The sequence below is a fragment of the Xiphophorus hellerii genome, chromosome 19 (assembly GCF_003331165.1).
Source record: "Xiphophorus hellerii strain 12219 chromosome 19, Xiphophorus_hellerii-4.1, whole genome shotgun sequence".
Classification (NCBI taxonomy): domain Eukaryota; kingdom Metazoa; phylum Chordata; class Actinopteri; order Cyprinodontiformes; family Poeciliidae; genus Xiphophorus; species Xiphophorus hellerii.
The window spans coordinates 11,222,280-11,236,755 of NC_045690.1; the positions used below are offsets into that span (position 1 = coordinate 11,222,280).

At 36.4% G+C, this 14,476-nt stretch overlaps 1 protein-coding gene across 2 annotated transcripts in view; it reads right to left on the reverse strand.

Annotated features, from left to right (window-relative positions):
- Positions 1 to 14,476, reverse strand: part of LOC116709086 (formin-1) — a 56,188-nt gene that overhangs the window by 11,829 nt on the left and 29,883 nt on the right. For both annotated transcript variants that reach the window (XM_032547385.1, XM_032547384.1), the window contains 7 exons: positions 13,573 to 13,634; positions 13,313 to 13,401; positions 11,831 to 11,960; positions 11,585 to 11,731; positions 11,425 to 11,484; positions 11,219 to 11,339; positions 1,671 to 1,763 (listed from right to left, as the gene is read on the reverse strand). In XM_032547385.1, coding sequence (XP_032403276.1) covers positions 1,671 to 1,763; positions 11,219 to 11,339; positions 11,425 to 11,484; positions 11,585 to 11,731; positions 11,831 to 11,960; positions 13,313 to 13,401; positions 13,573 to 13,634 — 702 coding nt within the window. The remainder of the gene's footprint in view (positions 1 to 1,670; positions 1,764 to 11,218; positions 11,340 to 11,424; positions 11,485 to 11,584; positions 11,732 to 11,830; positions 11,961 to 13,312; positions 13,402 to 13,572; positions 13,635 to 14,476) is intronic.

Here is a 14,476-nt window from a genome sequence, read left to right on the forward strand (position 1 = left end):
GGGCTTTAAAACTCTGACACACTTTTCTTAACCGCTGCTTAAACCAGCAGCCAGATAACAAGATGAGGAGCAGTCTGAAAGAAAAAAAACCCTTACAAAATCTCATTCTTTCCATCTTATTTTACATCTGTTAGAAAAATAATTGTTCTTAAAATCCAAGAAAAAAACAACGTACTGGAACATATATTGTTAGCAGATTCAAAGTTACTGTGGCATGCAACATATTCATACCACCTAAGTTTTTTGCAAATCTTTTTTTTAATACACAAACTCCTTATTTGGATTTGATTGACATTGAATAACATAAGAACAGTACTTCAAAAACATCAGAAAAGTGAGGTGTAAATTTATATTCAACTTTAATACCTCAATTAGAAAACAAATGCAGTGCACATTAATTAACAAGTAGCTAAATAAAATTCCAAAGACAGGTATAATTTTGTGATAAAGTTTATTGATAGGTTATATTATACTATATCCCAAGTACTGCTCACACTAGACAGGTGCCACAAACTACGTCAGGAAAATGGCACACATGGGAATGACAAGACTTGTTGAAGAAATGTCCAGTATAAAGTTTAATATTTAGTTGTTCATTTTATGCACAGGAAAAATGTAATTCTGCACATCAAGATTTCATCTTATAAAAACATCTCCATTAGTTCCAGCTCAATTTCTGCTGAGGATATATGCAAACTTTCATGCTTGCTGTAATATGTCATATCATGTGCAGGACACATGTATGTAAGCGGGACTTTCTGAGTCTTTAGCCTGGATAAGAAACTTACTTTTAATGATGAATCAGAGTTTAACAGCCTCAGCTGCTCTTTGATGTGAATGCTGCTGACTTGTTTTTTGCCCTCGTCATGGAATCATTGCAAACACCGATAATTTATACCTTTCCCGTCAGGGAATGAGCTCAAGGAAACTTGTTTATCAAAAATATTTTTTACAAGTTTTCCACTCAAAGATCAATTTTTAGGATGTTTGGAGAAAAAAAAACTATCAATCACAACCAAGACTGCTTTAAAAGCGTCCAAATATTAGGCATGTCAATATTTGGTAAAATGTTAGCTTTGTATACAAAAGCTAAAAGTTAACCTGTACAATAAGTTATGGAAGTAATTGGTTGCTAAACTTTTTCAATAAATGTTAGAAATTATAGATTTACAAGAAATCTGCATTAAGGAAATCCACAATTTCCATTCTACAAGGAGACACACACGGGGACTCCAGTTTAGAGTATGCCAGTATAAGTTCTATTAGTTCATTTGACAAAGCTAAGTCATGCATTTCTGTCTCGCCTCAATTTGATTCATCAGTATTGGAAAAATCTCCTAAGGTGCAATGTGTACTTTCATACTGGCAGCTGATTACATTATTTGACTACCACAGTGCAGAGGGCTGAATGCAATTCTACAATTCTATGATTTTTTGACAACTACGTAGTATGCTGTCTTGGTATCAAACAGAAAACCCCAATGAAATACTTTTTGATTGTAGCATAACAAAATATAAAATAATTGCAAGGGGTATGCATACTTTAGCAAAGAACTTTACATATTACTGTACATCATGAACGTAAATGATTAACACGTTTAAATGACTAAATGAATAAATGTAACATTTTGTTTTAACACCAAACAAAAAAAGATTTCATCTCGACTCACCAGTTGACAGAAATGCCTCCATCTTCTGCTTAAAGGGCTGAAGGTGTTCCTCTGATGAGTTAGTGCAGACGTTTTCCACATTCTTCTCACAAGCTGGTAGGAGGAATAAAAAACAGAATGAAAGAAGGTGAGTAGAGAAAGAATTTAAAGGTTCACAGTGTACAAATGATTCAATGGAAGGAGTCTCAACTGTTCTGTTAAATAACTTAGGTAAACAATGAATGATTTGTCTTAGAAAGTCTTCATGCATGCAGGAAAGTATTTTGTAGAAAAAAAACTGTAATGTAGCCTAAAAAGGGCTAATGGCACATACCCCAAATGTCATCTGAATAAAATTACCAACCACAAAGGGGTAAACAAATCCTTAAAACTCTGGAGTAACAATGTTTCCAATAAAAAAAAAGGCCACAAATGTGTGTTTGTTTCCGTTTGTTTTCTGCTTTGCAGGCTGTTTTAACTCTGATTTGTTTTGACCTGCAATTAAACTAACAAACATGCATAAAGAAGCAACTCAAGCCAAAAAAAAAAATCAAACTACTATATATATATATATATGTTGTTTTCAGATTTGTTGCTCAATTTGTGTTGGAAAGATTTTTCCCTAAGTGTGATTTGAAAGCTGCTTTTTGAATTTACTCAGGTAATTTCTCTCTAATTTTAAAAGTAGTTTGATCACCTTACACATTTAAGTGTGACAAAAAAGCAAAACTGACCATGTCATTTAACAAACACTTTTTCTCAGCACTGTACAAGAGTTAAACTGAGAAAAAAATCTAAAAACATAAAAACTTATTACCTCCTATTTTTCGTATTTGTTTAATTTTGATTTATTTTCCTCCAATACATGTAGAAACAGTTAATTACACATTCCTGTAATTAACTGAAATGACAAACCTGTCTATAAACATAATAAAAATAGGAAACTTTTATTTATGAAATGTTTTAATGGAGTTGTTAACCTCAAGCTGAGGTTTTATTTTAACATAATTGCAGGGTTTTTTCTTTAAGCACTGATTTCAGCTGCTTCTACATGGTTTGCAATTGAATAATTTATTGCTTAACATGTTAACGTCTAATGACTTCAAAATGACTTTTACAAAAGTCTATTCAAAAACATTTAACTTGCAATAATGTAGAATTTCCCTGCTCGCATAGTATTTCATTCTTAGAACTCCGGGCGCATGTTAGTGCAGCAGATGTGTTTGTGGTTTGTAGATGGCTTTTGGTTATCGTGCCAAATGATCCAACTCACACCAGCTCAGAGGAAACAGCCCTGACTGAGCGCGTGCCAGCCGAACCTTTCCCCATTTCCTCTCAACTGTAAGCCTGTGTAACTATACACACAGGCGTCTGGCGAAACAACTTAGGCACAATCCTCCAACCTGTAAGTCATTAATGGCTGCAATAAATACCTTAACTTGCTTATGACTGCATAGCTAAATACTTCTGCAACAGAAAAAGGACATTAACAGGTCTGACCGCTGTCTCACTTTGCTGCGTCGCTGCTTTTACATCCGAGTTCGGCTTGGCTCTGGCATGTTTGCATGAGAAGCTCTTGCACCTGCAGCACGACACTCAACTAAATATTTTATTTATTAAATGTCTTGATAAATTAAGAAGTGCGCCATTTAAACATTATGAATCAGGGCTTATCAAATACAACCACAAGGTCTGGATGAGAAGTGAGTTTACAATAAAATCAGTGACCATGCAAACACACCAATCAATATATTCTGTTTGGAGAAACCACACTTTCCGGCCAAAAATCCCCCAACTCAAAAGCACCTATTAAAATGGCGCTCAAAACAGCAAGTCTACAATTTAGAGGCGGCTTGCTTCCAAATGTGGTCCAGACAGTGTAGGCCACAAGGAGGAAGCCCACAATAAACACAACAGCTGTAAAGAATAAAACCAAAATGTTAGAGTTTTAAACATTGTCTTAGAGTTGCATACATGTCTGGAAAAGCCCAGTCACAAGTAGGATTCTGCTGTAAGCCCAAGAGTTGGTGCCATCAGGCAAAACGGAAGACCACAGATCTTAGAGCTCTTGCAGAAAACAGTTTTTCTCCCTAACCACAAATAAATGGTCTTCTAATTGGACTGTATGAAACAAAATATTTTTGTGTCAAACATTTAAAAGATAATCACTTTCACTAATGTTGATTTTCTTTTCTTTGACTTTGAGCACTCACCAGCAATTTTTTCCTCCAGTTTATGAAAAATAACCAGAAATAGTAAAGAAATTCAAAACTGCTTTTTTTTTTTTTAATTTTAGGATTTTGCGGTCAAAATCTACCTTTTTATATTTGCATGTATCAACAATCTTGACATTTATTTTACTACAATCAACGCAAACATTTCTTGATACACATTAGGGTTTTTTGATTGACTGAGATAACATTTTATCCTTTTCAGCTCTTCTCCCACTGAAGAGCTGTAAAAAATAAAAATCAAAAAAGTGCAGCATGTATTTGTATTCACCCTTTGATTTAACAGTTTGTAGAACCACCTTCAGCTGCAATAACAGATACAGGTCTTTTGACCTCTTTAGCATGTAGAAACTGAATCTTTCACCCAATGTTTTTGTCAGATAGCGCAAGATCAGACATAATAGATAGAAAGAATCTACAAACATTCAAGTATTCTTGCAGATTTGAATGTGGAGGGGGAAAAAATCCAATATACCATGCAAAGCCATTCTATTGTGTCTCTGGCTATATTTTAAGTCACTGTCTAACTGGAAGATGAACCTCCAATACAGTCTTAAGTCTTTTGTAGCCTTTAACAAGTTTTCTTTTAGGTTTGGACTATGTTTAGCTTCAATTATCTTCCCATCAACTCTGATCAGCTTCCTTGTCCCTGAAGAAGAAAAGAATCACTTTGTGTCATTGTAAAGATGGTGTTATAAACATATTGTGCAGCCTTAATTTTCCTCCAGGAATACTTTTTTTCATGCCGGTCATGATTTTGAATACTTTTGCAATACAACGCACACAAAATACACCAAAGTATGAGGTTTAGATGTGTCTTAGTTTTTGTACAGAGATTTATTGATTGTGTATTTATACCATAATTTAATGGCATGCTGGCTTTCTGTTTGGATCTGGGAACATATGGGTGGGTGTACAAATAATGGATGTCCTAGGATTTTATCCTGCTATTTAGTTTTATTTTGAATTGGAAACAAATTTCCTTTAGCTGCTTTCCAACTGCGATTCTAGAGTGATGTGTTTGTCAACGAGTTAAAGAAAATCACTGAAAATATGGCTTTAATTTAATATTCATCTGCAAGTTATTAAAGAAACAAGCCCAAAGGAAAATAACTTATCTAGTGGATTTATTTGGTCAGGAAATGTTTTGACTGTGTTTGATATTCCAAATCTTTGATGCCCTCTAAGGAAGATGTAGACAACAAATATAGTAATCCACAAAGAGAGGATAAACAGAGCTAATCAGAGTATAAAAATGATCTCCTGAGTCACTTAAACTCTTTCATATTAGGGTTTCCAAGTGATTTAATATCTTAGTGGATGAGTATTCTATAATATGAGGTACCCTGTTAACAGCTATGGAAAAAGGTAAAACTCCTCAAGTACAAAGTAAAATGCATTGAAATAAATACATCTTCCTGTTGCAGAAGCATCTCAAATACATCAAATTTAAAATGTATATTAACCTGAGCACTGTTACTAATGGAAAGAAATAAACATATAAGAAAATAACTATTTTTAGCAAGAATTAAGGTGATATAATTATTAGTCCCCCTGCTGTTAATACTACCAACCGCTCTTTCCCAGTAGGACGGCAGTAAATCTTTTCTATAACATTTCACAAGGTTGGAGAGGCAAAGACAGGCAGGGATCTTTGGCCAATCCGCTCTGCACAATCTCTCCAGATGATACAAAATTATTCATTACACCAAAGAGGTGAAATGAAACTAATCAACATAAGATTTAGGTCTGGTGACTGGAAACATTCGTTTTGAGACAGGTGAACCATTTCTGTGAGTATGAAGCCATATGTTTTTGATCATTGTCCTACTGAAAGATCAAATCATGGACACTTTGTTCAGTTTTCTGGCAGATGCCATCATAATTATGTATTTAAAATCTTATGGCATGTGATTCTACAGGGCCTAACAAGGTTCTTAAAGAATCAGGAAGAAAAGCAGGCCCAGAGCATCACAGATCTCTGGGCCTGCTTTGTTTTTTTGGCATTATCTCCAAATAACAAGTTGACATGTAAATAGCATATAATGTAGACTTACCGGCTCCAAACTATTATTGTTTGCTGCCGTTTTCTTGCTAAGCATAGTAGCAAGATAAACATAGGCCCTCATGTGTCTAAGTGTCACATCATATTTATACCCCATGGAAAGATAAAATCTAGGATTTTTTATTAAAAGTTCCTTTAAACTGATCAGCTTAAAAAAAAAAACATAATTTAATATCAAAAATCTTTTTACTGCATGTATTATTGTTTCCTGACATTGAATATTTCCTCAGCTGAACAATTGTAAATTAAAGATTTCATTTAAAGATAATTCTGTGTGAAATTTTATTTTAAGACTTTTTAGACATCTTTGGCAGAAAAAAAAGCAATAAACAAAGAAAAGAACTAAGTCAAATATGACAGCCAAACTTGATTTGACTTTGCGTGGTTGGTAAAAGGGACAACTTTTATGTGAATATGTACAATCATATTATATACATTGAAATATTAATAAAAAGTTCATTAATTTCAATACCTCAATTCACTAAATGAAACAGATTACATAGATTAATTTCACACAAACAGGTGTTTTAAACTCTTTCTCTTAGCTATGATCATTTTCTGTTTATAAATGATGAACAGATTCCAAAAATGTGGGCTTAATGAAAAGCATGTTTAAAACTCGTTCAAAGATTATTTTCAAAAGGTACTTTTAATCTGACTCATCAGAATGCATATTCAAATTTATTAAATATTACTGTACTCATAGCAATGATTAAATATGACTGTATTCATAGGTTTTACTTTAGTCTGTAAGTAAAACCCCTGATTCCAGCTAGTGGGAAATCACAGCACAGGCTAAAATAGTACAAATCTGCAATATACTTCTGCAAAGGAAATTGTCAACAGCAGATTGAGATTTGGAGGAAAACCGCAAAATTTCCTCTCCGGTTGTTTGATGAATGTTTCCGAGCATGAAATGGGGCAATGACAACCTACTTGCTGCCTGAACATCAGATGAATTTCTGGATGATGATAAAGAACAAACACAGAACAAACGCAGGAAAGCGACAACGCCGAGGGAGAGAGCAGTGAAGAAACACACTCTCCTATACATGTGGTTCTTGTTCCACATCGATACTGGAAGATTGGGCGCCAGCAGAGCAGCAGTTCAAACTAACATAATAATTCTCTTTCGACAGTCATGTCCATGCTTTATAATTATGAACATTCAGAATCACGCCAATAAAACCTTATTTTTAAGAGTTTAAACCAGTACATGGTTCCTGTCCTGGTATGTTCTTGTTATTTATACCTGGAAAGTGAATTCTCTTCCTCATCCCCAATTATCTTCAGTTCCAGGAAACAGTCAGGTCCCCAGAAAAAAAAATAATAAAAAATCTATAGCCCCTCAGCAAGCGAGCCAAAAGATGGCCTCAGTAGGGAAATGGTAAAACCTTAACTCCACTTTTCATCTCTGATAAATCAGCCAAAATGACTCGTCTTTACCATTTTTTCAAGGGTTACAGCGGTGGCAACCTGAAATAAAAAATATAAGGTGAGACATGAAACTCACTTCAAATATGCATTGAGTAGAAATTAAAAAATTCTCCATTAGAGAAACCTGAACTAATTTAGTGTATAAAAGGTTAAACAAGAAAATTTATTAGAGATTTCCTGCATTAGCAACAAATCATTTCCAAAGACCCAGGAGTTTTGCATCATGTTTGCCTTGTTTAGTCAGAGGAGAGGTGACGGCACCTTTGCATACTGGCTTCACACACGCAGGTCCTCAGTGGAGCCTCAGTCGTAAAACAGAGCTCAGGCTAAAGGCCCTGCCTAAACCTGACATTAAAGGCCATTTAAAATCAGGACACTGTCTGATTTGCCACAGTGATGAATGCCTAACCTGGCCCAGGCCTTCTGTGAAACACTAAACCCCCCTGAGCAGCAAATGAGCTCTGACTGTTTCTTTTTATTTGATCCTATTTCATTGGGTTCATCCCTGCTTGTGTGTCTCGTCCAATTACACAGCAGCCAAAGGAATATTTTTATACTGCTCTGAAAGCAGTAGTTAAAACAAGATTTTAAAAAAAGTTTTTTTTTCTCGTGAGGAAGGCAGCGATTCCCTGATAAGGACAATTTTTGGCGCTGAAACAGCTCAGAAAAACAGCACTGCTGTAAAATGTGGCAAAAACTATGTGAGACATAAGGCCTACAGTATGTCCTTGTGGCCTCCCGCTCATCCCTCTCCCCCGAGTGGAGCCAAGAGAGAGGTCATCACCCTCTCCCAAAAACAGGAAACCCCATCAAAAGAGGATCATGTTTCTCCACAAGCCAATGAAGAAGAGTGTAGCAGCGGACGGTGAGTTGCTCCTGAGCAGCGGTGGCGACTAGCGGAACAAAGAAATCATAACTCAGGTTTTTGCACTCAGGATCTGCATGAAATTTGTTTGTGATGCATATATGGATGTATCCACTTAAAGGAGAGCTATCAGCTTCAAAAAAAAGTGGCCACCTCAGAATCAGGTAAGGGCCAGATTGCTTTTCTCTCCAAAGTTGTCCAGTTCAAGTCAAAACAAAAGGGCAATCAGATGCTCTTTTCATATTTCCAGGGGTTCCCCATCACACATTTTGCCTTTTCCTTTTAACTTAGTTCAGGTGGTGGCTAAAATATACCAATGAGATTTGAGAAACTCCCTAACAGATAAACCTCTCTGTCTGCTTTCTGTGACGTAAACATAGGTGACTCAATAAATATAAAAAAATGTTTTATAATTGAACTTCAATGTATTTTGGGGGATTTTATGCAATAGATCAAAATCAAAATGCAATTGCATCTACATAGCATGATGCTTCCAATTTTCATATTTAAAATCATATTCAGGGCATTAGTTTTCAGATATACATATCATTTCCAAAAGAGGCAAATAACTACTAATATGGCCTCATTTAGCACCTGCTTTCACATGCTTTCTGTGTCCCTAACATGACTTTTGGCAGATCACAAATGGAAATTATTTAAGCTTTCTTTAAGCAGTTCAATCCATATATAAAATATTATCCATATAATATTTTATATGGATAATATAAAATATTATATGGATAATACTTTATATTATCCATATAAATATAAATATAAAATATTATCCATATAATATTTTATATTTAGTGGAGTGCACAACTAATAATAGTCCCAAACAGAGATCCCCAGCTCAGGAAGGGATCTGCCTTCTCTCCCAGAGTTATCACAATATTCTTTGTTCTGTTTGCTTTTTATTTACTGTAAAATCCAGAAAAGGTACACAGCTAAAATGAAAACAAAAATCTGAATCAGTCCAGATAAGATCCAAATTGTGGTTGTTGGATTTGTAAAACAGTTTTAAGCTAAAACATATTTCAAGCTGTAAAAACAATTACTAACAGTGATAGTGAATAATAATAATGACAATGCACTTGAGTGCACACTTAGATTTGTCAGTGTATTAGGAAATACAGCTCTTATCCCAATCCCCTTTCTTGTTTTAGAGTTAGCCCTTTAAAATACAACAGTTTCTAGACTGAGAGCCCAACCTTGTATTGATGTAGGGTAGAGAGCTGAGGATGATGGGGGGAAAATGGGATTCAGTCTGAGTGTCAGACAATGTTCTTGTTGTGGATGGAAGCGATCTGTGTTAGCCTTATAATTAGGACCAGTTGTGTTCTTTGGGCTGGTTTATAATAGCCAGGCATAAATATTTATTCCTGGCGGCTGGAGAGGATAAAAATTGTGGGAGTCATAGGTGCAGCTCGCCAAACATCCAGAATCCAGCGCCCAGCCTGTGATGCTAATACCCCGAGGACTACTGTGCCAGACTGTGCTTCAGCAGAGATCAAATACGAGGGCCCTTACATTGCATTTATTGTCTTCAGGTCTTCCATTTTTCCTAATAAATGAGTGACAGCTTGAGGTGGGTCTGGGTACTTTAGCAGACTCTTTGTATTTTTCCCTCGGGTCAGAGAAGAGAGAGTTTTAACAGCAATGTGGAGAATATCTAATTGCTTTCATATGCCATATTATTGCTTGATTTAAATAACGACAGACACCGAGGGCACAGAAGGGCATCTCCTTTAACCTCCACATGGCCCTGGCCAAGACAACCTGGATGCCTGGCTGAGTTACTGAGCATCTCAGGAGCTCAGGATACAGCAAGCACAGAACATCAAAAGTGTGTTTATTTATCCGCCAACTGTTGCTGTGAAAGTTCCTCACTGAACAGGAATGTTTTTGTTACTCATGCTTCAAAAACGTTCATAAAAGACATAAAAATGCTGCTGCTAAACATTCTGCCATTGGTGCCAGAACAGAGGAAGCTGCAGGGTGACGATGACATGCCAGTCAAAAACAAGAGTGTCTGGAAACTGAGAAACGTTGCCGTAGGCCTACCATGGTTCTAAATATACACAAAGCTCTCAAAGTATGGAGCAGGAAGGGTCCATGGGAAGTACATTTCCACCTAAACTGCGCTGGTGACAGATAGTAATGTATACAATTACACTGATTGATAACAGTGACACAAAGATGATTTAAGCGATAACGTTCGTGCGCAAATGCTGTTTGCATGGCAATGATTTGGAGGCAGCTCTAAAAAGAATAGGTGGGACAATTTAGTTGTTACTTCCGACAAGACTTATAGGCACAAAATTTGCTGTGTGTGGAAGTCGAAAATGTGCAGAATCGCCCCGGTCATTTGGGGAGTGTCTACTACCTTTGGACATCTAGACACAAACATTTTTTGCAAAATTCTTCTTTGCCTTTCAATCTCGGTCTGTTTTTTTTTCTTTCTTTTTTTCAAATCTAGGAACAGACTCACAAATGAAGTGGGGTCTGGACTTTGACTGAGATATTTTTATCCATGAATGTGTTTTGAATCCAACCATTCTAATTGTTTCAAAGTGATGCAAATTTCTTCGTGTAAAGCATTTCAAAACATCTAAAAAGCCAAAAATTGGTCTGATCTGACAAAAATAGTTTCTTCTCCATGTTTGCCATGTTTCCTGCATAGCTCAATGGATATTACATCAATCAGAATGTTTATAAAAAAAAAAAAAAGAAAAAAGGAAAACAAAGCATTGTTTTCTTCTTCAACTGAGTTAATTTACATAGCTACATCCAATAAAATTCCATATAAATACATTGAAGTTGGTGGTTGTAATGTGACAAATTGAAAATGTATCAAGGGCATTAAAACCCTTGCCAGGCACTGTAAGTAACTTTTGGCAGGATTTAGCCCTTCAAAACAAACCTGTATAGAATTAAATGTATTTTAAGGTTTTTACACCATTTAGCATCCTACCAGTTAGATCCCGCTTCAGTTTCCTGATGTCTTTGGTAAGGTCGTCAAACTTCACCTGTGCTGCCTGGAAAAATTCTTGAGGGTCAGGCAGAGGAAACACACTCTTTTCTGTACCGGCATGCTAAAATAGAAAACAAAAAGGTAGTTATATAAAGTCTTTAAACATAGGAAAACATTTTTAGTTTCAAGTGAGTTTTAAAACTTACTTTGTCAAAGTTTCGCAAGTAGTATAAAACCACATAATCCACAAGATTGATGTGATTGTCCTGATGAAGTCAAATAACAAATAATTAGGATGTTTTAAGCCACTATGTGATATCAACACATAGTGGCTTATCACATAGTAATCCTTAAAATGATGTATACCCTGCTCTTGACATCTTTTAGCTTCGGGAGAATCTCCAGTCCAAAGCCATCAGCCTGACCTCTTGTCCTGTTCCCTCCATTCATATAGTTCCCAAATGCCAGAACGAGACCCATCACATCCTGCAGGCTATCACAATCATGGAGGTCCTGATGCAGAAACATACACATGGATTTTTCAGTTTAGTAACCCTTTATGATACTGAACGACATCTTTTGAGACAGCACTTGCTGGTGTGATGCTCTTACTTTGCAGACGTTGGAGATAATTTCCACCTTGCTACGTAAGGAGGAGATGGTATCGAGGAATACTGACTGGAAGATCATGGAGTGAGCTCTGCCTGAAAAGTCAGGAATCAGGGAGAGCTCGTAAAGAAACCTGGAAAACAAAAAAAGTGGGGGGAGGAGGAATAGGGTTTGATGTGTTATGGCAGAATTAAACAAAATGTCTAACAGGAAGAACTATTCTGGGGCCTTGGCAGGCCAAGCTTCTCCACACAGGCCTTCTGAGTCGATGTTGCTGTTCATAGGCAAGCAGGCAGATGATAGTCATGAGTGGTGCTGCTCTGCTGGGTTTGAAAGGTCCAAGGGGGTCGGGTGGAGGGAGAGCAATGAGCGGTGCATGGAGAGTGATCAAAGGTAGTTCTGGCCTGATGCAAGACGACTTATGTAAACAGCGCCGTGTTGGAGGGGAGCGGAGAGGTAACATCCTGTGTGATTAGTGCCGGCCGATGAAGGCAGACACTGAGTAAGGATGACTCAGGCAGCCATAGTGACAGCTTCGGTCAAACATGGACAAGGGAAGGCCAGGCTAAGCGGCACCACTAGATCCAAGTCTTGTTAACGGACCGAGGCTACTTAATCCCAGTCGGAAATCCTAAAGCATCCTCCATTAATGTCTTTTAGTTTTAGGACTGACTTTAAGCAAATATAAAAATTGCTTCAGTGTTATGTGAGAATTTGGTTAGTGACCAGACTGATGATTTCTAGACCCTGAGAAGTGACCAGCAGGTCGAATTAAATTAAATTACTCTCTAGTCAAGTCAAGACATGTCTTTCAGGCTGTGACAAAGTGAGCGAGAGCAAGACTTTCAGCAGAAACCAGCAAGACTGAAGAAAATACAGCAGGGTCTCTCTGTTTCAAAAATCTGAGCTTTCTATCTCTGTGTATGATGGAATTTGTTTGATTTAAAATGTTGGCCGACTGAAGTTAAGGTAGAGAGCTACACACAAGACTGCTATTGAAGGAATAGCAGTCTTCAGCTGCGAATATTAAATGTCAAGTCTGTAATAATTTTGTCTTAGTAAAATAAGTGCAACCCTCCTGCACAGCAACTGTTCTGCAACACCAAGGTGTGATGCTAAATCTGGCCGTTAATTATAAATATATTTAAAGGCTGCTTCTTTTATATGTCTAAAATAGAAATCAACATTGGTAGGTCAGGGCTTCATAAAAACCAGAAATTTAGATCCTGACCGCAAAACTCAAATAGAAGCATTGCTTATTATAAGCTGCCTGGCTTATTATGCTACTCCAAGTGCACATACTAAAATACTAAGGACCAAAAGTTTGGACACAACTGTGTGTCCAAACTTTTGGTCTGTACTCAGTTCAGACTAAAAGTTTGGACACACCTTCTCATTGAATTCAATGAGAAAGTGTGTCCAAACTTTTGGTCTGTACTGTATATTACACTGAAGTACATCCAAAAATGGTAGAAATACTCTTACTGTTCAGGTTTGTCCAGAAGTTTCACTTCATCTTCTTTGGAAGTCTCATAATGTTTTAGGATCCTGTCAATCTCATCACTGGTGGCCCTCTGTTAGAAGAAGGAAGGTATCATTCATTAACGCTAAATACTTGAGTAATGCTTATATATATACAGTATATATATATACATATATATATATATATATATATATATATATATATATATTGCTTTACAGTTTTAACTTTCTCATATTGCTATGTTAATCACGCAACTTCTTACATTTTCATACAGAGCTTCAATGGTCTCCAAATCCACCACAGAGTTGTCCACATTAAGAACAGCTGGTGAAGACAGAGAAGGACATAAATTTTAAGCAATCTCTCTTATAAATGGGTAAAATCTTGGCTCACATGTGCTGCCGTTTGAGTACTGACAGTGAAGAAAAAGACAAATAATCTGATGATAGGTCTGTAATACTGTTGAAAGTTAGATTAAACATCATTAAATTTGGATAAACACAATGAAAGAATCCATATATGTGTCTGGAAAAAACAAAAAAAAATGAAAAAGGATGAAAAGGGGTATTTAACTGAAACCAGAATGCTACTTGTTCTTTTTTTCCCCTTAAATGCATAATTTACTAGATGAATTATACAACTGGAATCTTATGTGGTTTACAGAGACCACAGATGGTGGGCCAGGACTGAAGAACCGCTCTACTTTTCTTGACCATTGCTGGCAAATGAGTGGAAGAAGACCCTGGGTATGTGTCTGAAAAAAGAAGCTTGAAAACTGTTTGACCTTTGCACCCATAGGCATAGCCAGCACAGCTAGAAGCTAACTAATGATTATAAATGGGGGCAGAAAAAGGTCAGCTAAGACACAAGCATCCTACTGAGTGTATCCAACTTTGTGTGCATGCTTTTACTTTTATTCTGGTCCTAAAAGTCAAAAGTGGAACAACAGAATAAGGGAAAGTTATGTTACACCAACTCTGGAAGTTGTCCCCAGCTTGTGATAGAGAAGATCAACATAATATGAACAAATACTCCACTGACAGTCAATGACTGACAGTAACAGTCATTGAGGGCCTTTAACTGAATTTAGTTTAAAAAAATAATGTTGATTGTATAGTGACTTGTAATAGCATGTATTTTTTCCAGTTGGTCATGTTAGCACCACA